Source organism: Pongo pygmaeus, chromosome 3 (genome assembly GCF_028885625.2).
Source record: "Pongo pygmaeus isolate AG05252 chromosome 3, NHGRI_mPonPyg2-v2.0_pri, whole genome shotgun sequence".
NCBI classification, from domain to species: Eukaryota; Metazoa; Chordata; class Mammalia; order Primates; family Hominidae; genus Pongo; species Pongo pygmaeus.
This window is the reverse complement of record NC_072376.2, coordinates 134,280,959-134,308,427: the sequence shown is the minus strand read 5'-3', so window position 1 is coordinate 134,308,427 and position 27,469 is coordinate 134,280,959. Positions and strand designations below refer to the sequence as shown.

Genomic DNA, 27,469 nt, shown 5'->3' with positions numbered 1-27,469 from the left:
ATCCGTTGACATGGGCAATGCAATGTTTCCTCATTGAGCAGTCCATTCGGGCATTTCTTGACATTAATTCCTATCTAGGAGGCTCCTTTAGATCCTCTGGAATTCTCTGTTTACCTTGTTTTTATTCTTAAATTCGAAGGAAACTTTCTGCTGCACCTGTGCCATTCTAGAGGGAGAAACTGGTCCCAATTGCCTAGGCACACTAACCATTTTTTCAGCAGGACTTTGCTGCTCCCCTGGAGCTAAGCTGTGATTCTATTTCAGATCAATCTTCTAGTTCTAGGGGAATGGTACAGGTATGCTTCACAATGTTATCATGATGCTTTGCCTCAGTATTTCCTCTATGCCATGAGTCCTTTCAATTTTCCTAAAGACTTAAGCTTTTGAAACTCAGGATAGAAGAATAATTTGCTTTTTATTGTTCTATGTGTTCTCTGAAACAATGATAATAGATTAGCTGAAAAGGGGAAAATAAAATACTGGAGAGAAAAACAAAGCCGGACACTGGTTAACATTTAAAAAATGTCATTGTGCTATATGTGTATTCATTCAATAAAACCTTACTTACTGAGGTCCTAACATATGCCAGGCATTATGCTAGATGCTATACTGTAATAATGACCTAGTTATGGTCTTCACCTCACCTCAGTTAGCTTCAAATCTAACAGGAAATACATACCGACAAAAAGAGGCTATTTCACGACTTCTGGCTAAACATGGCTGAGTGAACATATGTCCACTGACCCTCCTTCCCAGAATTACAGAAGAGGAACAATGAAGTACACAAAGCTATAAAGACAAAACTGAAATACTTACACGAAATACCTCTATGTAGACAAGATAGAAGCAGTAGAATTTTGGAAACTAGAAAGCAGATGAAGTAGTAATAAAACTGACTTAACACACCAGAGAAAGCTGAGGTGAAGGATGCTTTGAACTATGGAATCTCAGAACTACTTAGAAATATTAACATAGGGGGTACAGGTAGTCCTGAAAACGGGAAGATAAGTTGCAAGTCAGTAAAAGAAATGAATTGGCAGCCAAACTTACTTCTCAGGTGGGAGTTGTGGTTGAGTTCTCTATGGGAAGCTAGCTGAAAACAAAAACGAAAACAAACAAACAAACAACAAACAATAAAACAACCTTGCCAGATCACCTTACAAGAATAAGTGTCAGTCTGTTCCTGTCACTTTTTTATTGCCTTGTTTTAAATATAAGCAGATAGCCAAGGATCACCAGACACTTAAGGAAGGCCTATGTCATAACAGAACTGAATCTTCAGGAAAATAGAGCTATGTACGGACCAGAAGAAAACATAAAAACAAACAAATGAACAAATGAACCAAAAATTTCAGAAGAAAATCTGGAAGGGAAATTGGGAAAATCCAGAAAGTCAATCAAAAATAGAGAAATGAAAAATAGAAGAGAAAAGGAAAATAGTAGAGTTCAAGAAGCTCAACACCCAAATAAGCAGGAGTTCCAGAAAGAGAGATTATCAAAAGATAGGGTAGGATATTTTCACAGAAATAAGCAAAAACATTTTTCCTGAACAGAAGTCATGAGTTTACAGATGGAGAGAGCTCACTTTGTGCCCCGCATAATGCATAAAAAACAAAAACACACAAAGGCATGTCATGAGAAATTTCAGAACCTTGGAGATAAAGAAAAGAGCCTATAAGTACCCAGATATTCAAAAGACCCAGCAGTGGAAAGATACCAGACTTCTCACCTGCCACATGGGAAAGCTAGAAGCCAGTGCAGGCATATCTTTCAAATTCAGATGGAAAATGACTTCAAATCTTGATTCCTATTCCTTGCCAAATTTTCTAACACGTATGAAGACGTATTAAAAATATTTGACATGCATGGTTTTTAAAAAAATTATGTCCTTTTTATATTTTTCAGAAAAATATTAGAGCATGGATTCCACAAACTGAGGAAATAAACCAGGAAGAATGCAACATAGGATCTAGGAAACAGAGAACTGTCCAGATACATTGACTGATTGTTCCAGTTTGCCTTAGCCTTAGGGATTGCCAGATCTGGGTTATGAAATTGGGACAGTTCCTGGCAAATGGGAATAGCTTTGTCATCCTATGTCCACAATAACAATGATGGGAAGTCCCAACTGGAAAGCTGGTGGCCGATAATAGAACAACTCGACCAGAGAGGTTAAGAGAGTGCTTTTTTTAAAATTTATTTTTTATTTTTTAATTTCTTTAAATAGGGTCTTGTTTTGTTGCCCAGGCAGAAGTGCCGTGATCACGGCTCACTGAAACCTCAACCTACCAGGCTCAAGTGATCTTCCCACATCAGTCTCTTGAGTAGCTGGGACTGTCAGTGCATGCCACCACACCCAGATCATTTTTTAATTTTTTTATTTTTTAAATTTTTTAATTTTTTTTATTTTTTTATTATTTTTTGTAGAGACAGGGTCTTGCTATGTTGCCAAGGCTGGTCTTAAACTCCTGGGCTCAAGCAATTCTCCCCACTCTGCTTCCCAAAGTGCTGGGATAACAGGTGTGAGACACTGCACCAGGCCAGAGAGTGCTTTAGAAAGGATGTCTCTAGGGGAAAATGCATACACATACCTGTGTGTGGGCACACGTATGTGTGTGTATTGCCTGTTGAATTTGAATGCATTAAATAAATTCTTCTTTTAAGGTTGTGTTTAGAGGTAAATAAGTTGTAGGCATCCAGGACATGAAACCAATGAGAGTAGTGGAAATAATAAGGAAAAAAGTTATAGATGAAAGAGAGTGAAATCAGAGGACATTAACACGGATCTTCTATGAATTATATTTATGTAATCATGGTAATGTAAGCACTGAATATTGCTCCAACCAGAAACTATAACTATTGAAATGATGGAGGGACAGAAAGAGATAGACAGAGGAAAGCTAAATCATTATCTTTATGGTTGGAGATAATGGTATGGAGTTGATAGATACTATTCTAAAAAAGTCAACATAATCATGTTATTTAAAAACATAGAAGTCAAGTCCAGAAAAAATGGTTAAAACAATTAAAAAATTTTTGCTTCTGGAGAATGGAAGTTAGTGGGAGTGAGACAAGAGACTTTTTTTTCTTTATTGCTAACACGGTAAAAAAATTTTTGACTTTTAAAATTATGAAATGAATATCTTTAATAGAGTAATATATTTTAAAAAGAAGTAATTACATTCTGCAACTCTTTACTTCATTTATGTAACATATTGATGTTCAGAGTTTTACATTTTAGTGTAGTCAAATTTATTAGTTTTTCTTTTACAATTTGTTCTTGCGGTCTAAATTTCTTCATTAATACGTCAAAACACAATGTAGAGTGAAAAAATAGCTAATGAGCATGTATAGTGCATACCATGTCTAACTGTATTAAATTTGAAATAAATCAAGCAATACTATATTGGTATATGATTAGATGTATAAGTAATAAATATATGTACAGGAATAACAATGTTAACATTCTGTCTTTAATATTTTATTCCTCTATTTTTAAAATTGGTTTCATTAACAAGGTATTTAATTGTAACAAGGTTTAAATGGTAGCAAAATACCTTTACATTTCTATAGTTTTAAATATTTCATAGTTAAAAAATTAATAGACAACCATAATACCCTATGGCAAAGCTTAGAGGAAGGTACCACAGAAGAAGGTACTTGGTGCTAGATAATCCATAGAAAAGTACCTAATCCAAATTAGGGGGGCTGGTAAGGAAAGGCTTCTGAACAAGGCAATGACCTGTAAGCTACAACCTGAGAGAAACATACTGGGACTGGGGGTGGGCCAGGATGTGGTGGAGATATAATTCTCTAAGAAGGTAAGGGGAGTTGATGTGTTAAAGTCGTCAGAATCAAAATGGAGTCACTTGTGCCAAACTCTAACAAATACGGCCAAGAGGCTGAGAAGGGAAGGTTCTCAGGCACATATGCCTATGATAAGAATGATTACAAAGACTTTCTGAAGAGGGTCTTATGCACGTATCCCTATAACAAGAACTTTTGCCAAGGAGTTTTTTTTAACTTTTTTTTTTTTTAAGTTCAGGAGTATATGTGAAGGTTTGTTATATAGGTAAACTCATCCATGGGGGTTTGTTATACAGATTATCTCATCACCCAGGTGGTAAGCTTAGTACCCAATAGTTATACTTTCTGATCCTCTTCCTCCTCCCGCCCTTTATCCTCAAGTAGGCTCCAGTGTCTGTTCCCTTCTTTGTGTTGAGTTCTCATCATTTAGCTCCCCAACTTATAAGTGAGAACACGCAATATTTGGTTTTCTGTTCCTGCACTAGTTTGCTAAGGTAATGGCTTCCAGTTCCATCCGTGTTCCTGAAAAGGACATGATCTCATTCTTTTTTATTTGCCAAGGACTTCTCAAACTAGCTAGCCAGATGCACAAGAACACTTGCCAGACACTATCTTCACTAATGAACTGGCATCAACTCCTGCCACAAGCCCCTGTAAGCAGTGTTCTCTTTGCCTCAAAACAAATTACATCTACTTTTCTCTTTTGGTTTTATAAGCTTTCCCTCAATCTCTTTGGATGTACTTATGGGCCCCAGAGCTCGCATATCCCAGATTTGCAAATCCCCTGCGCATTTCCAAACAAACTCAGTATCTCTGAAAGGACTCTCTCGTGATGTAGGCGAAATGATAAAGGATCCATAAACCATGATCATGATGACGAACTTCATCCTGAGAAGAAGGTGAGTCATAAGGGATGTTGAGCTGCAGGGCAAGAGCGATCCTAGAGACCAGGTGAGGAATCTGGTGTCTGTATTTCATTGGTAGATGCCCAAATTCTTTACAAAATGATTTCCTCCCCACATGATGCCTTCTGCCTCAGTGGCCTCACCGTTTTCACTTTTTCTGTTCTCCCCACATCGGGCCAGATCGCGATTCCTTGTTCCCAATTGCTGTCCCGTATTGTCATGCAGAGGCCCCTGGCCTTCCCCAGTCTTGGCTAAGGCTGCCAATCGCTCGCCTTCTGTCCCAGCAGCAGCTTACATCTGTCCCTCCGGCAGCTGTGAGGCCTTGTCAATGTGGTTTTTTTTTTTCCTCTGGCCTCCTTTCTTTGCCAAAATCTTCTTTCTGGCCCCCTGGGATTCCTGGACGCTGAGTCACCCGCGGACCGCTGTGACTCCCGCCCACTGCCGCTTACTCATCTCCTGGGCTCTGCCTTGCCGGCCGCCTCGCAGCGGGGAGGCCCAGACCCCGCCCTGTGAGTGCGCTCCGTTCAGAGCAAAGGCTCAGGAGTGAGGCAAGCTGGATGGTGATTTTCCTACCAAGCCCAGCTGGAGAGAGGACAGGGCTTGTGCTCAGCATCAGTGGGTATTTATCATGGCTCCAACAGCTGAGGTTTACTCTTCCCAAAGGTAGTTTCTGAAAAATATTTGGAAATACTGATTTCGTTTCACTTGTGTGATGGTGGAAGCTCTTTCTACTTGACGTTCTGAATGCCCTGTTTATGTCTTCTCAAAGAGTGATTGCCTTTCAATAGGGATTTGAAACATGATTTGATTTTAGTATTACATACTATTTTTTCATGTTGTCTTTTTTAGATTAAGGTAAAATTTCCATGAGGAAAAATAAACATAAGTATTTATGTATTTATAATAAATATTTATTGAAATAATATATTTTATTTGTATTATACATACATAAATTTATTTATATTATACATACATAAATTTATTGTTTATAAACAATAAATAATAAACATAATTTAATCAATAAGTTTAATTTAATTAATAAGCATAAATTAATATGTTTAATTTAATTAATAAACATAAATTATAACAAACTATAATTGATGAAATTTGACAAATACATACACTCATGTAACCATCATCCATATCAAGATATAGAAGCTTTCCATTATCTCAGGAAGTTTTGTTGCTCCTCCTTTTAGTCAACCTCACCCTCAAAACTCCCCAAAGCCTTCCATCCCCCCAAAACAGCTAACTCTGATTTCTATTATCATAGCTTAGTTTTCCTGTTCCTGAACTTCATGTAGATGGAATCAGACAGAATGGTTTTTCTTCTGTCCTGCTTCTTTTGCTGAACACGTTTTTGAGATTATTCCATGCTGTTGTGTTCTTTTTTGTTGCTGGACATCATTCCATTATATAAATAAATCACAATGTATTTATTCTTCTTTGATGGACATTTCAGTTGTTTCTACAAACAAATTTTTAAAATGAGTAAACTGTATAGAAAGGTTTAGTACGTCTCTATATAGTGGAGAGTTTTCTTCCTGAAATCAAAATTACATTCCTAGCAGGTTATCTAAAAAATTGGAGTTAGATTCTCTGTTTATATCCTATAGACTCAAGATAAAAATCTGAATTTCAAAGGAGACTGTGTTTTAATGCTCTTTCAATCCCTATCCCGAGTCTTTAAAGAATAAGTAAAAATATTTTCTTCAGAACTCTTCCTTTGCATATTACTTTGTGAATATTGATTAGATAATCCACTCAAAACATTCCTTACTGTAATTATTTTTACTGTATTTCAAAATGAAACAGAAATAAAAAATAGGTCATGAGTTTTATTCAAAACGCAGGTGAAGCTTGAGTTAGGAACACTGAGTACCCTAAACTTGAAACTTGGGTCTAGAATGTCAGTCATGTTGACCTCTGTAAACAAACTTTGGATTAGTCATCTATTGTTCTGTAACAAATCATCTAAAATTTGGTGGCTTAAAACAGTAAACTTTTTTTTTTTTTTTTTTAATCTCACAATTTCTTGGGACAGGAATTCAAGAGCAAACTAGCAGGTGGCCGTGGTCCTAGTTTTTCAGCTTGCAGTTAAGGTATTGGGACACTTGGTCAAGGAGGAGCCTTATGAGAAAGAAAAAAATTAAGAGAAGATGGTTGCAGTGGGTTTTGAAGCAGGAGTAGGAGTTCACCAGGTGAACTAAGAGAATGTAGGGTGGGGGAGAGGGTGTTCGAGCAGGCAGGGGAGATAGCAAATGCAAAACCAGGAATTTTTTTTTTTTTTTTTTTTTAGATAGAGCCTCGCCCTGTCACCCAGGCTGGAGTGTAATGGTGTGGTCTTGGCTCGCTGCAACCTTCGCCTCCCAGGTACAAGTGATTCTCCTGACCCAGCCTCCCAAGTAGGTGGGATTATAGGCACGCACCACCACGGCCAGCTAATTTTTTGTATCTTTAATAGAGACGGGGTTTCACCATATTGGCCAGGCTGGTCTCGAACTCCTGACTTCATAATCCACTTGCCTCGGCCTCCCAAAGTGCTGGGATTACAGGCGTGAGCCACTGTGCCCCGCCAAAACCCGGGATTTTTATGTAGTTTCTCAGCAAGAAAGCAGAGGTGAAGTAAGGTTGGAGAGAGGGACATGGAAAAGTTCAGGAAGGTCATTGTACACCTTGCTAAAGAGTCTCGACTATTTTTCACAAGCAATCTGGATCTGCTAAAAATCTGTTAATTTGAAGTATGGAACGACGTGGTCATATTTGCATTTAGAAAAAAGTAAATCTTCAAGCAATTTGGAAAGTAAATTAGAGAGAGAGGAGAAATTAAGAGCCCAGCAGAAAACTTGCAGGAAACTTACAATTGGGTAGAAGTAGGCTAATACAAGCTAAGAAAGGTGTTGTTAGAATCTACTTCTTTAGATGTGGTGATGGGAGACAGAGAGGTGAGGAAAGATGAAGGATCCAGAATACTGCCAAGATTCTGGTATGGATGACTGATCAACTGTGATACCTTTAACCAGGACAGGAGCTGTGGGGAAAAAGCTGGTCTTGGAGGAAAAATGATGAGTTAGATTCGGGCATGTTTGAGTTAGCTATGGGATATCTTGGTTGAGACATGAGTAGCAAGCAGGTAGATATATCAGCCTAGAGCTCAGGAGAGAGGTCTGAGCTGGAGATGGGGGTTTGGAAGTGTGGTTTGCTATGGTCAGGCCACTGCAGGCTGGGTGACATGGTTCTCAGATGCAGGTGATTTTGCTTAGCAGAGTCCATTGGGCAATGTTGGGAGACACTTTTGTTTGTCACAACTGGAGAAGGAGGGTACTAATGGTGAATAGTGAGTAGAGGCTGAAGATGCTGCTAAACATCCTGCAATGGACAGGAAAGCTACCCTTACCCTACCCCCTATTCCCCAACAAATAATTATCCAGGTCAATATGTCAATAGTGCGATGGTTGAGAAACCCTGATTTACAGAGGCAGGAAATGCTTCATTTTACTTCATACTTCAAATTAACAGATTTTTAGCAGATCCAGATTGCTTATAAAAAATTTTTGCAGATGTTCCACTAGATCATGTGGGTGGGGGCTGCCACTGGGGTCTGTAACCTTGCTGCTTCAATCTGATTTTTTGAAGTTGAGCTTTGGAAAGATGGCTTTTGTGGAGCTAGTGGAATGAAAGACTGAGCTAACTATGGCTATATTCTTGCCACAAGCAGAAAGCTGGTCACTGGCCTATGAGAAAGGAACATGAGACAGAGAGCTCTGAGCAGATCATCACAATTCCCTTCACAATTTTTCTTTATTTCTGTTGTTGGTTTTTAAAATTTCTGTGAACTTAATGTGGGGATGCCCCATCAGTGGTGCCAGTAGTGGTGGCCTCTTCACTGGAGAGTTTGGCAGTGTGATTTGGGCATTGTCCAGCCTACATGGCCACCAAGCCAGATTTTCTGATCCTTTCAGAAATCGTATGAGCTACCTATTGTCCTTCAATAATTTTTTTTGCTGAAATAGTTAGAATGGGTTCTCCTGCTTATCGTTAAGGATCTTGCTAGACACACTTTATACCTAAGCTAGCTTGATTTGGGTTTCTTTCACTTGTAGCTAAAAGGGTCCTGGCTTAAACAGGTTTGCTAATTTGGGCTGAAAGGAAGAAGCTAGTGGACAGAAAAGTTTTAAATACATGTGAGATCAAGATCATAATCCTGGGCTAGTCATGGTGGCTCACACCTGTAATCTGAGCACTTTGGGAGGCTGAGGTGGGTGGATTGCTTGAGTTCAGGAGCTCAAGACCAGCCTGGGCAATGTGGCAAAACTCTGTTTCTACGAAAAATACAAAAAAATCAGCCGGGTGGGGTGGTACACACTTGTAGTCTCAGCTACTCAGGAGGCTGAGAAGGGAGGCTCACTTGAACCTGGGAGGTGGAGGTTGCAGTGAGCCGAAATGGCGCCACTACAGTACAGCCTGTCTCAAAAGAAAAACAAGAATCATAATCTTGGAGGATAAACCTTAAACCTTAGGCAGGAAGAGGGGCCTCTCACCCTTTGAGCAAGAAAGAAGGAGGTAAGAATGAGTGTGGGCAAAGATAAGTTTGTAGGTGTAAGGTGAAAAACAAGGGCAAGTATGTTGAGTCAGAGTTAAGGCCACCTGCTGGGGGAAAAGGTGAGGGCTGGGATCTGAAGGACAACAACAGTGAAAGGTTAAAACTAATGTCATGAGGCATGGGGAAAGAGCTGAGCAGGGACATATTGACTAAAGACTGGATAAGAAATGCTGATGACTGACAAAGATTCTTTGCTTGGCCAAACTTTAGTTAGGCTTTTGAAAGTTCTCCTAGGCCCATGTGTGCACTTCTTTGTAAAGTCCAGTTTTAGTAAGTAACACTGCCAAGGCAGTTTAGTAAGAATCCCCCACCCTCGATACTTAATCATACTTGATATCTAATCAAAACTCTTCCCTCACCATTGTTGCTCTCTAATCACTTCGGCCTGCCTTCAGTAGGAATCCTGTTAGATTGTTTCAGCCAGAATTCCCCCAGCCTTGATGTCTCCTCATAGCAATTTTCTATCCACCAATGCCCTGCTCCCTGACTATACATCCGCACTTATCACTGATGCATTCAGAATGGAGCCCAGTTCTACACTGAGGTCCCGCTTTCCCTATTCCAACAGTCCTGAATAAAATTTGTTTTCATTACTTTAACTTCTGCCTGGCTCTGGTTTTCTTGATCATGACCTCAAATCTGTCATAAGGCCAGTCTGTGGTATGATGTGGTTGCACTCAGTAGCCGGCACTTATGGGTGGGTGATGGTGGGGTATGAGTCAGCAGGGGTGTGAAGAGAGCTGACTGGAGTGAGGAGGGTGAGGACAATGACAAGATGGTAAATTAAAGCATTCAGTGTTGAGGCCATACATTGGATAGAGAAGAAACTGAAAGCAGGAGAAAGAGTGGTAGGCTGGGTGGAAAAAGAAGGGCTGCTGGTTTGGATGATGTCAAGGAGTAATTATTGCTGATGTGGTTGGATAGTGAGAAAACATGGAAGACAGGAGGAATCAAAGGGGGAATGGCAGGGTCCAGGGTGCGAGAGAGTGACTATTACCCTATTCCCTTCACCATCCTTTAGAAGGGGAGTCTTCATCTCCTTTCTCAGACAAGATGCCTTCTCTCTATTTCCCTCTTCCCTGAGCCTGCATTTCACCTCACTCAAATAAGTTTGCATGAAGGGGAAAAACTTGCACTGTGGCTAATGCAGAAAAAATATATATGAATTGTGGCTGGGCGTGGTGGCTCACGCCTGCAATCCCAGCACTTTGGGAGGCCAAGGTGGGTAGATCACGAGGTCAGGAGATCAAGACCATCCTGGCTAACACGGTGAAACCCTGTCTCTACTAAAAATACAAAAAAATTAGCCAGGTGTGGTGGCGGGTGCCTGTAGTCCCAGCTACTCGGAAGGCTGAGGCAGGAGAATGGCATGAACCCAGGAGGCAGAGGTTGCAGTGAGCTGAGATCGCACCACTGCACTCCAGCCTGGGCGACAGAGCGAGATTCTTGTCTCAAAAAAAAAAAAAAATATATATATATATACACACATATATAATATATATATAATATATATATTATATATAATATATAAAATATATATATATGAATGGTGATGCTAGGCTGTCCCAGAATCTCTGACACTTTAGAATTGAAAAAATCTTGGGGTCATTGTTGAACCTCTTCAGTTATGAATATGAAAACAGGTCAGCAGAGGTTAGTGTGTTGTATCCAAGCTCCCAGTGCAAATTCTTGGCAGTTCTGAGACTAGAATGCAGACTTCCTGACTCTCAAGGCTAAGTTTTTCCCATCACATGCATTGATGCCTGTGAGGCCGACTTCTAGGATGGACACTCACACAACCCCACACATATGTACCCATCTGTGTAGGCCTTTCTTTTATACTTGTGTTTGTGGCTTCTAACATCTACATCAGCATATTTGTGATATTGTGATAGAATAACAAATGTATATTGGGTTTTTGTCCTGGTTCTTGGCACAGACCTCCTAAAACCTTTGGGATTTTCTGGGTGGTAGGTAGGGGTGACAGGAGCATCTTTTGTTATTCATAAGCCCCTTCCAACCATACCTGAGTTTATGCTAAGGAGGTAGCTCTTAAAGGATGAGGGATGGTTGCCATAGGAACCAACTATGTGATTAAAGGTTTGGAACTTTGAGCCCCTCACACCTCCTATGAGGAGGAGAGAGGGGCTAGAGATTGAGTTCAATAACCAATTGCCCGTGATTCAATCAATCATGCCTATATAATGAAGCCTCCATAACAATCATAAACAACAGGCTGTGAAGAGCTCCTGGGTTGCTGAACAAATGGAGTTGCTGCAAGGGTACCATGCCTGGAGAGGGCCTGGAAGCCCTGTGCCCCACCCCCATGCCTTGCCCTATGTACATTTTCATCGGCATCCTTGGCAACATCCTTTATAATAAACTAGTAAAAGCAAGTAAATGTTTTCCAGAGTCTTGTGAGCCATTATAGTGAATTATCAAACCTGAAGAGTAGCTTGTGGGAAGTCCCAATTTATACTACAGGTGACAACTTGGTTCTTGTGACAGGCATCTGAAGGTGAGGCAGCAGTCTTGTGGGGTGTGCATTAACTCCAGATAGTTAGTGTCATAGTTTACTTGTAGGACATCCAGTTTGTGTCTGGAGAGTTGGAGAATTGCTAAATGTGAGGATAAACTCCACACATTTGGAGGCATAAGTGTTGCATGAGTAGAAAAAAGTTATTTTTTTCTTTAGAAGACTGAAGTCAGGGTTCTCCAGAATAACAGAAGCAATAGGATATGGAGATACATACATAATGAGGTATATTATAAGGAATTGCTCTCATGATTATAGAGACTAAGAATTCCCACTGTCTACCATCTGTGAGCTGAAGACCCAGGGAGCTGATGGTAAAATTCTGAGGCCTGAGCCTGAGAGCCTGAGAGCTGATGATGTGTGGATTCGTGTTCAAGTCTGAAGGCCTGAGAAACAGGAGTGCTGAGGGTAGGCATGAGCCACTGCGCCCAGCCCATAATTTTTTTTTTTTTTTGAGGTGGGATCTTGCTCTGTCACCTAGGCTGAAGTGCAGTGGCAATCACAGCTCACTGCAGCCTTGAACACTTGGGCTCAGGCGATCTTCCTGCCTCAGCCTCCCAGGTAGCTAGGGCTTCAGGCATCTACCACCACGCCTGCCTGATTTTTAAAATTTTTATTTTAATTTTTATGAACAGGGTCTCCCTATGTTGCCCAGGCTGGCCTCGACCTTTGGGCTCAAGTGACCCTCCTAGCCTCAGCCTCCCGAGTTTCTGGGATTACAGGCACAAGCCACTGATCCTGGCTAATTTTAGATTTTGAGTGGGATGGATGGGGACTGAATCATCAGCATGGAAAATGAAGGTGGGATTTAGTGTTGAGAGCTTTGGAAGAAAAAAAAGGGGTGAGAAATTTAAACTCATCTTCTTGTTATTTTTAGGCATTAAACAAGTCAGCACATTTAATCTTAAACAACATTCCAAATAAGGAAAAATCAAATCATCATCCAAGGTCATACACTAGTTAAAATCATAAAATAAAACTTAACCTAACCAGGGATGAGTTCTTTCTGGAATTTAGAATGCTGTCTGAGAATACATTTATTCCCCTGGCAAAGTTCTCTCTTATAAAATTTCCTTTTAACTCTTTTTCATATCTCATTTCATAGCCTTCTTAATATAAGTAGTTTGCAGTTAATAGCAAACTTCGTTTAAAAAATCCAATAACCCTATACTATAATGCATTGAATGCATTCATATATACATTCACTCATCCATTCAAAACATTTCATGAGCAGTTACTTAGTGCTCATGAATTTTTTTGTTTTGTTTTGTTTTGTTTTTGAGATGGAGTCTTGCTCTGTCTCCCAGGCTGGAGTGCAGTGGTGGTACAATCTCGGCTCACTACAACCTCCGCCTCCTGGGTTCAAGTGATTCTCCTGCCTCAGCCCCCGAGTAGCTGGGATTACAGGTGTGCACCACCACACCTGGCTAACTTTTGTATTTTTAGTAGAGACAGGGTTTTATCATGTTGGCCAGGCTGGTCTCGAACTCCCGACCTCAGATGATCCGCCTGCCTCAGCCTCCCAAAGTGCTGGGATTACAGGTGTGAGCCACCATGCCCGGCCTGGTGCTCATGAAATGTTTTGAATGGATGAGTTAATGTATTAATATGTGCACTGTGCTAGGTGTTGGGGATTCAGCAATAAACAAGAGATGCAGGATGCTTGTCCTTTTATAAGCATGCTTAGTATTTTTATTGCTTCTTCTTCTCTCTTTCTCTTTCTCTTTTATTTTATTTTTTTGAGACAGGGTCTCACTCTATCTCCCATGCTTGAATGCAGTGGCACGAACTCAGCTCACTGTAGCCTTGACCTCCTGGGTTCAAGTGATCCTCCTACCTCAGCCTCCCAAGTAGATAGCTGGGACTTCAGGTGTGTGCCATTACACCTCCCTAATTTTTGTATTTTTCGTAGGGATGGGGTTTTGTCGTGTTGCCCAGGATGGTCTCGAATTGCTGAGCTCAAGTGATCCACCTGCCTCAGCTTCCCAAAGTGCTGGGATTACAGATGTGAACCACCATGCCCAGCCTTTACTGCTTCTTTTATTAATAGTGTTGAGAATCTCAATCACACCTAAAAATTCTGCATGGAAGTTTCCTATGAGATATTCTAATTGTTTATCCAAGATCTACATTCCAGTGTCCTGCTAGGAAAGTTGATTTAGATTTTACTGGATAAATACAAATGTTTTTAATAAAAACAATGGAAAGACATCTAAAACTGAAAATCTCCTGAGGAGTCTCTGCTTTTAATTTCTTGGTGAGCACATGGATCTCAATAAGGGGATAGTTAGCACCGTTGGCTCAGGATGAGTTTCTGAAAGATACCTGGGCCTGTTGCTATGTCTGAATGTGTCCCTCTCAAATGGATATGTTGAAATCCTCACCTCTAAGGTGATGGCACTAGGGGTAGGGCCTTTGGGAGATGATTAGGTCATGGGAACTCCACTTCATGATTAAGATTAGTGCCTGCTATGGTTTGAATGTGCCCTCCAAAGTCCATGTTTTAGAAACTTAATCCTCAATGCAACAGTGTTGAGAGGTGGGCCTTTAAGAGGTGAGTAGGTCATGAGGGTTCTGCCCTCCTGAATGGGAGTGGGTTAGTTATCTCGGGAGTCAGTTCCTGATAAAAGGGATGAATTTGGTCCCCTTTCTGTTGGTCTCAAGTGCTTGGTTTCCCTTCTACCTTCTGCCTTCCTCCACAGGATGATATAGCATGAAGGCCCTCAGCAAATGCTGGTGCCATGCTCTTGGACTTCCCAGTCTCCAGAACTGTGAGCCAAATAAACTTCTGTTCTTTATAAATTACCCAGTGTGTGGTATTTTTATTGCAGCAGAAAAGGGACTAAGAGTGCCATTAAAAAAGAGACCCCAGAGAGTTAGCTAGTCTCTTCTGCCATGTGAGGTTACAGTAAAGATGGCTGTCTATGAGGAAGCAAGCCCTCACCTGACCCCAAATCTGTGGAACCTTGATCTTGGACTTTCCAGGCTTCAGACTGTGATAAACACATTTCTGTTGTTTATAAGCTACTCACTTGATGCAATTTTGTTATGGCAGCCTGAACACACTAAGAGACCTATTTTCTCCAGGGACACTACAACCACTTTAAATCTAAAGAGCAAGAATGGGGAGCCACTAGAATAAAGCTACATTCCAGTATCACTGCTGGGATGTAGAGATGATGGTGGAAAAAGACTTGGCAGAGCCCACCGAGGAAGGCAGCCCCACCTCTAATCTTACCCTGGGACTTTAAGACATGAATGAGTTGAGGCCAGATAGGTGACTTGAATTAAATTCCAGGTGATGGTTTTACAGTTGTTGGCACCAGCAGATGGGGATCAGAGGGCCTGCATGTGGAGAGAAGGGTAGAGGGTGGGGGTCTAGGCTAGTTGTATGTTGATAGGGGCCATTGATGGTAGACTCTGGATGAGGAAAAATAGGTGGGCAGAAGGGGGAATGGCACCAGGAAGCATCAGGTTGGCCCCAAGGGTTGGACCTGCCATCTCTGAGAGACTGGCTGGCAATAGGTCCTGCTGCAGTGGAGCAGTGGGTCCAGAGGAGGTTATTTTTGCTTTTAATATGAAGGCGGGTCTTTAATAATCAGAACAGGAGCTGAGAATGATGGTGAGGGTTTCTGAAAGAAAAAAGAGCCACGGGGGGATGGAATCAACCCTTTTTCACAATTTGTTAGGCAGTTTCGCAAATTAACTTATTTGAAACTAGCCTCTACTCTAGATAAGGAAGCCAAGGATCAGAGAAATCACATAATTTGTCCAAGTCACATCCCTAGGGATTTGAACTCAACTGTCTCTGTCTTCAGAGAGTGTGCTTTTTCCAGATCTTGCCTGGAAGACATGATGTTCCTTCTTTCCCTTTGTATCTAGCCCCTACCTTACTCCTCAGCCACTCTCTCTTGTTTCTTCTGCTTCACGCAATTCATTCTCCTGCCATCTTTTCTTCTTCTTTAACTGCCATAATTTGCAACAGATATATTTATTAAACAAAATCAATTTTTAAAGTAGACTGGTTGAAAATGTTATAATTTTCTAAAAAACAATGTTCCAATTCCTCTAAAATTAAAGAAGAGTTGTTTTGTACTTATTTATAAAAAGCCTGTAACTCATTTTCTTTTCTTTATGTGTCATTATAATCAAGGGAAACAGTAGGGCCATGAATATATGATCAAAATATTAGAGTTGAGAGATGTAGAAACTAAAACACAAAGAAGCTCAGCAACTTATTTACAATAAATTGGCTAGTTCCTGAATGATCCAAATAATTGAGAGAAATAGGGAAAATCCTGAGTTAACAAATAAATAGAGTTTCAAGAGTATGTTAGTAAATTAGTTCTCTGGCATTTGATATATTTTTCTAATAAAAAGAAAATTGATGTGACCTGAGTGTCTCATAGAAAACAGCTGAAACTGATTATTTATATCTAAGAATAGTATTAAAAAACTCCCCAAAATTATTATGTAGTACTTATAATGAACACAACACAAAGACACTACACTGAGAAAGAAGGACTTTAATTTTTAAATGTATAAGAAGAGAAAGTTTAATTAGAAAGATGAAAGAGTTAACTGGCGAATCTGGCAGAGATTCTAAAGATGACATTTGGACACTGATAAAGGCCATTGGGGGATGAATGACGGACACTTGTTTTTAAGAGTGTGAAAGCTGTCTTTATCAAAATGGAGTCACTTGTGTTAAAAAACAAGACAAATCCCTGACAAATGGCTGGGGAAGGCCATGAAGGGAGGGTTCTAATACATAAATGCCTGACAACAAGAACTACTGAAAAATACTGCAAAAACCACAACTTTGGACAAAGGCCATTGCAACCACACACACACACACACACACACACACACACATACACACCCCCAAAGAGAGAGAGAGAGAAAGAGAACTTCTGCGGAGACATCTGCCCAGCAACTGCCTGTACAACATTAGACTGGTGCCACTCTAGTTATTGATTACTGTAGCCAAGGATAATTATCTCAAAAACAATGATGTAATCTTCCTTCTTCCTTGAAAAACCTTTGCCTTCCTTTACCTCCCTGAATACACAAAATAGTTTAATATGGCACACATATTCCCATTGCAATGCCCATTCCCAAATAAATATCATTTTCTTTTAGAAAGTCTCCCTCTCTGTTTGTTATTAGGCTGACAAGAGGTAGTGAGAGATTTCCTGAGTGCCTATCATTTATATCATAACTCAGTAGTTAAGAACATCAGTTGTTCAAAATCCATCAATTAAATACACAATTCAAAGCAGAATGTTTATGTGGCAATCTCTTTATTCTAAATAAGTCGCTGAGCTTCTTTGTGTTTTAGTTTCTACATCTCTCAACTCTAATATTGTACCCTCCACTCCAGCCATTTTAGACAGTTCAAATCACACAGACACAGAGATACTTTCCTTCTTTTGGTTTTGCAGTTCACTTCACCAGACCACCCTTTCTCCCCTTCATAGTGTGATAAAATATCCTCTCTCAAAAGCCTAATCCAAATGCTATGTCAACCATTTGACAAAATATTAGCTCTTTCCTCTGAAACTAATTGCATTTTGATTGCATTCTAGGAATTTCTTTCATGATTTATAGTCTCTCATTGTAGTGTTTGTATACATGCTTTATCTATAATATTAAAGTGCAAACTCTTAGGTATGGCCTTTCCACAGGTGCTCAGTGTATAGTTGTGAATACAATTAAATTGTATCAATTTAGGTTTCTGTTCAAGGCTTCTTAGAAATGGCTTCATATCACCTTTGCAAAATAAGTGTTCCCTTCTTTTCCATTCCCTAGCCTTTATTTTCTTTATATCACACATCACACAGGACATATTAGATATTTGTTTATTGTTTGTTTCCTCCACCAGAATGTATGACCTATGAGGGCAGGGTCTTTGTTTCGCTTACCGTGTTTACCCCAGCGCCTAGATCTGTGCCTGCTCCAGAGTAGGAGTTGAATAAACTGATATTACCGGAAGTGAAAGAAATGCTACCTGGAGTACTTCAAGACTCTGAGTCCAATAACTCATCGATTTTGTCAGTATTTAGCTGCAGGACATAGAGCAAGTCACTAACCCATGATGAGTCTCATGTCCCTGTAAAATCAATGATTGTTAAATACAGGATCTCTGAGGTCCTGTTTAATTCCATTAATGTGAGAGTAGAAAGTGAGAGAAGCAAACTGAGTTCAAGTGGATGTGGGTGAGAAAAAAGAATGCTCTAGGCAAGATTAAAGGTCCTGCTTTTGGTGCAGGGCAGAGAGAAAGCAGAAAAGCTGGAGCAACGTAGACAGATGCTCAGAAAACGGCTGCCTTCAGATATATTAATACCTGTAAAGAAAACCCGGGGGAGGTGCTGACTTGGGGAGAGCCTGAGGCTGAGTAGACAGCTCGGCTGGTGGAGAGGAGGCTCCCAGAGGAAAGGCAACCCGCCAGTGGGGTGGGGGTGATGGGGTTGGCAAGCTCCACAAATTTTGCAATTTTGCCTCCTTTTCCAGAGAACAACCACTCTGTTGTGACTTTGTCAGGGCTGGAATAGGCATGTGGTTCACACGTGAAAGCGAATGAGAAGTTCTATACAAAGAACCACATTTGCTGTCCATTTAATTTATTCTTCCTCATTCTCAAAGAAGACTAGATCCTCATCTCTTACCCTTAACCTCCACGTTGAGAAGCACTTTGCACTTCCCATTCTAGCATATGTCTACAACACTGCATCTAGTGTCGCAAACTTGTCCTCTTGCCCCCTCTGCCCTGGCACCTTCCCTCCCCACACCAGTAAGTCTGAGAAAGTCACTGTGTCTTCTACTTTTCCTTTTCCAGCATATGGAGACAAAAGTGATTATATCCTGGATGCTAATCCGCCATGTTGACCTTTAATAACCCCAGTCCCATGAATACCTCCTGATTCCTAGGATTTTTTTTTTTAGCTGTCCTTAGCATAAGAACATGTCAACTTTGATGCTATTGCCCACATTGTAGGCTATGACGCATACGGCATTCTCACCCGTTCTGGAGGGCTGCCTTTAATTGTCTTGCACAGAGCAGTATACTCTTTCCTTACGGTATATAAGGCCAGGGTCTGGGGAGTAACAGTGCAGAAATTCATCTGCTTGCCGCCGCCCAAGGCCACGCTTCCGTCTACGATATCCTCCAATAACACACCTATTACCTACAGACTGGATTTGTCTGTCTTGTTCTTTGGTTTCTTGGCTCCTTCGCGTTTGGGGGCTGCTTTGCATATAAAGCCCTTTCACAGAACACAGCACCATGCTAGTACAATACGCTGTAGATTCTCCCTTCCTCCCCCTCTCTCTCATATACTCATATATTTTATGTTGAACCAATATGAGGCATTACTCAAATTTAAGTCATATTAAAGTTCTAGGCTAGTTTTGAAAACAAACTGATTGGAAGCAGAGGTTTTCAAATACCCCACATATGCTACTAGAAGGCTGTACATTTAAGAGAGGGCCATCTAGGAAGCAATAATAGGCATTAAAACAACAACAACAACAACAAAACAAAACAGAAACAAAAACAACTTGGGAAACGGCCCTCCCTTCACGTTTTTTCTATCCCATCGACAAAGGCGCGCTGTCCTTAGCTGCGATGATTTTGTCTCGCCTCCAAAAAGACGCCCACGCACTGCTATGTTGAGTACCCGAGTGAGGCTACGGTTCCTGCGGTCACAGAGGGCAGGGAAGCTCAAGCACCTCCAAAACCACCAGCCCCGGACAGCTCCGCACCCCCTTCCCGCAGCGCGAGGACAAGAGGTCCCCGGGGCCCTCGGGGCCCTCGGGGGAGCGGCGCCCCCTCCTGGTTCCAGCAGCGCTGCGGCTGCGCCCCACCCAGGCCCGTGAGACCAGCTGGACAGTCCGCGCCGCGGGAGACCGACTGGGACGAGCAGCGACCCACGCAGGCGCGCTGACAGGGGCGGGCCCGGCTGGCGCGGCCGGCCTGCGGTTGAGGCCCTGGCGGGGGTGGGCCGGGCCAAGCCGGGCAGGGCCGGGGCGGGGCCGCTGGCGTTTCCGTTGCTTGGATCAGTCTAGGTGCAGCTGCCAGATCCTTCAGCGTCCGCATCTCGGCGTCGCCCAGCGTACTGTCGCCCGGCTCTCCGCCGCTCTCCCGGGGGTTCGGGGCACTTGGTTCCCACAGTCTGGGTGAGTGGTCGCAGCCCGGGGAGGGGGCTCCTTCTGGAGAGGGGAGCGGGGTCGCGGGGCACTGGATTCGCGCGGACGCTCGGCTGAGAGCTGTCCCGGTAGCTGCGAGAGGGCGGGTCGTCCCCGTGGCGGGGCCCTCCGGGCTGTCTGAGCGCCGCCGGGTCCCCGCGGACCTGCGCTTGGGGAGGGCGCGAGTTGCGATTGGCGCGCTAAGCCCGAGGTTTCTTCTCTTTTGCAGTCCTGCTTCACCTTCCCCTGACCTGAGTAGTCGCCATGGCACAGGTAAGGCCGTGCGCCCCGCACTGCGCTGGATTTGCCCACAACTTTGTATGCTGCGACGAGGGACTTTTAGGATTTGTCTGAAAGCCAAAAAGTTTAGGAGGAAACGGAACCTGCTTTGGGGACATCGCTTCCACCTTTCTTGTTCCCCCTTTGCTTCCCTGCCCCCTTTCGTGTGTCCCGGTTCTTCCCGCTGAGCGCCCTCCGGAACCAGCACCGACGCCGCCAAGCTGCCTTCGCGCGCAGCGGCTGGTGACGTGGCCGAGTTTGTGTGCGCTCCCTTTTCGTGAGTGAATGTGTAAAAGTGGGCCTTCCCCAAAATCCAGAGAGTAGCTCAAATTAGAACCAGAGCAAGAACAGCTCATAGTGGTCATGTGAGGCGAACGCATTCCACCCCCCCGCCGCCCCCCGACTTCCTTTATTTTTTTTCCGCAAAGTTTTCTGTATTTTAGTACTGTGATTGAGCATTGGCTTTTTCCAGTTGCTCAGCTCAGTTTTACTAAAACTGTAAGGTTGTAGGCTCTGATTTTTTTTTTTTAATCCAAAAGATTAAACACAAGCGCTGTTTTTCTTAAGCAATGAACTCGTGGAACGAGTTCTCAATTGAATTTGCCTTGGGACTGTTTCAGAAATTGATAATCTACTACAGGCTTTCTTTATTGTTTTTTTTTTTCCTTTTTTTTTTGAGACGGAGTCTCACTCTGTCGCCCAGGCTGGAGTCCAGTGACGTAGTGATCTCGCTCACTGCAACCTCTGCCTCCCGGGTTCAAGCAATTCTTGTGTCTCAGCTTCCCAAGTAGCTGGGATTACAGGCGCCCCACCACGCCCAGCTAATTTTGTATTTTTAGTAGAGGCGGGGTTTCACCGTGTTGGCCGGGCTGGTCTCAAACTCCTTGCCTCAAGTGATCCTCCCGCCTCGGCCTCAGGACTGTAATCCCACTGCGCCTGGCTTCTTTACTGTTATTAATGTTTATCAAAAATGTAGGAAAGAGAAGATAGTTTAAGGTCTTTAAATATTGACCATGTTATACAGTCTTTTGTGAATAAGATATCAGGGCTTAAAAACTCCAAAACTGATTTCACAGATCTTGTCAATCTAACTGGCTTGTCAGAGTCCAGATAGTTTTTTTTAAACAAGTGTTTTAACTGCTAAAACAATGCTCTCTCTTATTTATAGTTCACTTTTTATCAGATTGACTTATAAAAATTGAAAAAGGTTTCTTGGTCCTTTCCAAGTGAAAATGGGAGGATTAAGATGAGTTGATTACTTTATTAAACTTACGCAGTGATCCCATTCTTACCTCCTCTTTTGCACTTAAATGTTACAGTAAACCAATTCTCATATTACTTCAAGTGGAAAGTTTGGTTTAAGTTCTTCTCCACAGAAAGGATACTTTTATGTGAAATTAACTTTCCTGAGTAATATTTTTCCTATCTTGATATGCTGATGTGGTGATGTACATGAAGATTTAACAAGCATCGAATAATAATTCCCTCTATCTTTGCTCATTTGGCAGTTTCTTGAATCTCTTGTAAGTTCCCCAGTGATGTCTGAGGGTCCATCAATTCCTTTTCATTATGTAGACTGTTTACCCAAATAGTGTAAGTGAACACATTTTCCAGTTGTGGACATTAATTTTAATAATTTCAAAGAATGATTAGTATCATAAAGGCCGTGTGTATACAAAACCTAAGAGAATGGTGGTTTGCATATAAAATTATGTACCTGAGCCCTATGACAATATAACACCAAGACTGTTTTCTATCAAAACTACAGCTTTTACTCATCATAAAAGTTACAAGTAATGTTTTAAAAAAGATACAGAGTGTTAAATTTTGCTCTAGTTTTGTTACTAGTTATTTTTGGAAATCATGCAAGTAAAACATTTTGTTAAAATATTTAGTATTGGCCAGGCATGGTGGCTCATGACTGTAATCCTAGCACTTTGGGAGGCCGAGGCACGCGGATCACGAGGTCAGGAGTTCGAGACCAGCCTAACCAACATGGTGAAACCCCGTCTCTTCTAAAAATACAAAAATTAGCTGGGCTTGGTGGTGCACAACTGTAATCCCAGCTACTCGGGAGGCTGAGGCAGGAGAATCACTTGAACCCGGGAGGCGGAGGTTGCAGTGAGCTGAGATCCCGCCGCTGCACTCCAGCCTGGGCAATGGAGTGAGACTACGTCTCAAAAAAAAAGTTTAGTATTAAAGTTGGGTGCGGCGTCTGAGCAGTAAGAATGTCATGAAGGCAAAACTAGGCTACGTAATTGTTCATTAGAAGCTTCATGAACATCAGAATTTTTTTTTGTTTATTTTTTATTTATTTTTTATTATATATATATTTTTATTATACTTTAAGTTCTAGGGTATGTGTGCACAACGCCCAGGTTTGTTACATATGTATACATGTGCCATGTTGGTGTGCTGCACCCATTAACTTGTCATTTACATTACGTGTATCTCCTAATGCTATCCCTCCCCCCTCCCCCCAGCCCACAACAGGCCCCGGTGTGGATGTGTGATGTTCCCCTTCCTGTGTCCAAGTGTTCTCATGAACATCAGAATTATCTCTATGGTATATGTTTAAGTTACAAGGTTTGATCAGAAATATTTTCGGTTGGTTTAAAATTATTATAATAATTTTAAAAAGCCCTGTGCCGAGCAAGCAGGATAAATGTAAATAAATAAATTTGAGATGAAGCCCCTTCCAGTGGAGCTGACTGGATATTGATTGCATCTTTTCATGCCATTCGTTTTTTAAAGTCAGGTCTCTCTGGAGCTAATGATCACTTTTGGGATCTTAGATCCGGGTTACCTGTTTACCCATGGCCTGTGCTGCTCCTGGTGGTCTCTCTCAGTTCCTTATCTGTTTAACTCTTAAGTTCATTTTGGCTGCTGAGAAAGAACTAGATCCAAAACTGCTTGGCTGCTTTGCAAGCCACTGAGCAATTCACTGGCATTCAGCAAACCCTGATTTCCTTATGTAATATCCAGTTCTCCTTGGAAGGCCTACGTAGGTGATCAAGCTAGTTACAGGCAGGCAGTCCAGCTTTCTTCTTTTAATGACTTAGAAGTTCAAAATGGTAGAAATATAACAGTGCTTTTATGGCATAGATTCATTCCTGAAATACATTTTATTCATATAACCTTCATACTATTCTAAAATTTCACAAATGCATCTGTTTTTTAAAAATTAGGGCTCCTAAGACCTTTGCTTTAAGTACTTCTTAGACCCAGTCTTTCAGTTTAGTTAATTTACATAATATGTAAACATATCATCAGTTGATTAATTGCGAGGAATTATACTCCTGGCTTCATTTCTTTGGACACTAGTTTTTTGTTTTTTTTTTTCCTCCCCCGAGATGGAGTCTCGCTTTCTTGTCCAGGCTGGAGTGCCGTGGCGTGATCTCAGCTCACTGCAACCTCTGCTTCCTGGGTTCAAGTGATTCTCTTGCCTCAGCCTCCCGAGTAGCTGGGATTACAGGCATGTGCCACTACGCCTGGCTAATTTTTGTATTTTTAGTAGTTATTTAGTAGTATTTAGTGTACTTAGTTTCGCCATGTTGGCCAGGCTAGTCTCGAACTCCTAACCTCAAGTGATCCGTGTGCCTCGGCCTCCCAAAGTGCTGGGATTACAGGCATGAGCCACTGCGCCTGGCCGGACATTAGTTCTTAACTGTTCTCTTTTTCATCCATGCGTGCATTCATGAATGTATGAGGCTTTTGCATTTTCACTGTGTGCCAAGTATTGTTAAAAATGAGCGCAATGGGAAATGGATCTAAGATTTATTGATATAATAGATGCATTGCCAAGTCTTTTGTGTGCATTATTTAGTCCTCATAACATAGTTTTGGAAATAGGTATTACTATTTTTGTTTCACAGAAGGGGAAATTGAGGTTACTTAGCTGGCATTCTTTGTATGGGACAAAGGAGGGAAGCCATTATACAGAGAGGCAACAACAGCAAATAAATACTTAGGGGTGTGAAAGAGTTTGGCATGATGGAGTGAAACTGCAGTGAGGTATGGAAATCAAGCCCTGTCTTGGAAGGGATAGAACTTTTCAACTGTTATTCATGGAATGCCCAATGGAACAATTTGGTAAAAGAGCATACTCTCCTCTGACCTCCAATGTGAACTCATGGGAGGCCAATGCCACCTGCTCACTTTAACTCACTCAAGACATCACTGGACTTATTCTTGGGCAACTTGTAGGAGCACACAATTTAACTTTCCATTTTATTGGTGTTTGCCAAGGGAAGTCATTCTTCCACTGGTAAAGAGACACAACATTAAACACAGAGCATTAAAGAAATACACAACAAAATTTAAATCATTTTACAAATCTTCACTCTGTTATCAAAACCTTCTTTTCTACCACGATGCAAACAACTTAGTCTGTTCTCCAGTGATTTTTTTTTTCCCTTGCATTTGATTTTAAGAAACAGGTCAAAGGTGGTAGGATGGATAGACAAATGGAAAGAAGCAAAAACAAGTAAGATAGAGCATGGAAAGGAAAGGAAATTACACAAAAGTAAGCAATAGGCCAGTTCGAGTTTAACACTTTGAACTGTATCATTCACCTTTTCTGAGTTGGGATTAGAGCAAGGGTTAGGATTGGGGGTTGAGAGCATATCTCTGACCTCTGATGTGTTTGTAGTCCTCAGTCTTCTTGGAGGTCCTAATTTTTTCCCTGATATTTATTTTGCTTTGCAGCTCAAAGCATAATCAGGTCACACTGACATTTCCCTCTCTTATGCCCTTCTTATTTTTTTCTTAGTACAGTGATAAATAATTTATTTTCTCATTAGCGGGAACCATTATTGGAGGAAATATTAACGGGCCTCTAATACGTACATAAGATAGGGCCCTAGTGTACGTACATGGAGTGGGGAGGCAATTGTCTTCCCAGCTTACTGTTTTTTGGAGTGGCTCCAAGGTCTTTGGAAACCTGGGCCTCAGAAGAACCACCCTTAAAAATCACTGCATAGCAGCTTAGCAGTTGCTCAGCTTGTGGTTTGCTTCATGATTTCCAGCTCCTAGTTAATATTACGTGGAATGCTGGAGGTGGGGGGGTGCGGTATTTGAGTAAATATTGATTATATGGAACTGGAGTACAAAGAGAGTTTAGTCCTTTTCTGTGTCTTCAGGAAGGCTTTATTTAAAATGTTCCAGACAGGTGAATACTTTCTCATCTTTAAACTTGAAATTGTTATTTATGTCTAAGTTCTGTGTCTAGAAAAGCAACCCTTCCCTTGTTGTTTGGTTGGTTTTATTCATTTTATTTTGGCATACCTAGTCCTTGTGGGTAAAGAACTTTTTCATTTAGAGAAAAAAAAGCCAACAAAATTATAGACCTAAAGAATGGATATTTTTGAAGGTGAGAATTAAAAGAGTGAATTGTATATTTCGGCCAAGTATTATCTAAGAATATATTATAATTCTCTTCGTAAGGCATTGGTGGTAGCAGATAAAGGGAATTGAAGATGAACTGAGGATGGGTGAATGGGTGAGGGAACAGTACCTACTTAAGAGTTGGCATTAATCTGGGTAAAGTGTGGGGACTCCAGGAAACAGGGGAAGCCCTCTTGAATGAGTCATTTAAAGTCACATTTGCAGACAGTTTTGTGTGGGCAGTGATGGGGTTTGCGCAGGATGTCCAAACAAGGGTTCTGCCCTTCTGACTCATTTCTCTGATTCACATCTGGTCTCTTAATACCACTACGTGGCTTTGCTATCCTTGGTGGGTGACTCTGACTGTGTGGAATGTAGCAAAAGTGTTTCACAATTTCTAGAAAGCTCTCAAAAAGAGGACCAGCAGTTGTTTCTTCATACTTAGTAGGTGAGATTTTTAAGATGCTTTTCTTCATTCATCTTTCACCTAATTTCCTTCAGTCTCTGGTGTCAGATATCTTTTTTCTTTAGACAAATCCCTCATGTCTCTTCTGTTTCTAACCTCTCCCTGTTTTTAACCTCTCTGTCTCTCCAGAAGTTTCTTCATAGCCTACAAACCTTATCAAGCCTTTTTTTTTTTTTTTTCTTAACTGTGTTTTTAAAAGCCTGGTTTGCAAACTGTTGTTTCATTGAGATGGTCTTTCCCTCAGTTCATTCCTGAGTGTCCTATAGCCAGACTGTTAAACACCACCAAAGATCTCCTACAAATCCAGTGGACCCTTTCACTCTTAGCTCTTCCTTGACTTCCTGTGGTATTGGACACTGCCTCCTCTTTCTTTCCTCTTGGAACGTTTGCCTCCTTCAGCTTCCATGCCATCACCCTTCTTGGATTTTCTTCTTGCCTTTAGGAGTGCAGTGTAGCTTCATGGGTAAGAGCCCAGGAGCCAAGGTCCTGTGGCTTCAAGTCCCATCTCTGCTACTTGCTTGTTTGATGGTCATTTGGGTGACTCACTTGCTAAAACCTTTCTGAGCCAGTATGTTTCTTTGTCTGTAAGATGGGATTTCCCTGGGATGATCTATGTGAAGCTCTGTGCACGGTGCCTGGTGCATTGCTGCACTCAGCAGATACTAGCTGCCACTCTGATTGTAGGTCACCTTCCCTTTCCTCCTCCTCTGGCTCTTTCCACCCCATTAATATTGTCTTGCATGGTGGCCTCCTCCAGCTACTACCGGCGTATGCAGACAACTCGCAAGCCTACTATGGAGAAATGCAAAGTCAGCCATCCTCTTTCTCATCCAAAAAACAGAATCACCCTAAGTAGTTCCTGTCTACCTGGGGCCTGTTTCTGTCCCTGCCTTTGTTTAGGTCTTCCTTTCCTTCTTTGTGTTGTTAGTTTCTAAGCAGTCTTCTTGTCACTCTTGCACAGTCGGTTCCATCGTGTCCACTGATGCCAGACGCATATTGCTGTGCAGAGTTGACATTGTTCTTCCCTGCCTGAGTGTCCTCCAGTGGCTTCCTGTTGCCTACAGGATGAGGTCTGCACATTTTAGCATGGCTTTTATGCCCTTCCCCTCCCTTCACTGTGACCTTTCCCTTGTTTTTGTTTCAACCTTACTGCTTGTTCCAGTCTGTTGAAATACTTAGCTCTTTAGCCAAAGTACCAGATTGGCCTGGCAAATTCACAGGCAACTTTCAAGACTGTTTGGAATTTTTTTCCGAATTTTTTCTCTTTTCACACTTCCCAATATAGTCCTCTCAAATGTGCT

The 27,469-nt window shown here is 41.6% G+C and overlaps 1 protein-coding gene across 1 annotated transcript in view; it reads left to right on the top strand.

Moving 5' to 3' along the window:
• Window positions 1-18,727: 18,727 nt before the first annotated feature.
• The window catches only part of ANXA5 (annexin A5), a 30,228-nt gene continuing 21,486 nt past the window's right edge, over window positions 18,728-27,469 (top strand). The window contains exons 1-2 of the mRNA XM_054485303.2: window positions 18,728-20,029; window positions 20,268-20,311. Coding sequence (XP_054341278.1) covers window positions 20,303-20,311 — 9 coding nt within the window. The 5' untranslated portion in view covers window positions 18,728-20,029; window positions 20,268-20,302. The remainder of the gene's footprint in view (window positions 20,030-20,267; window positions 20,312-27,469) is intronic.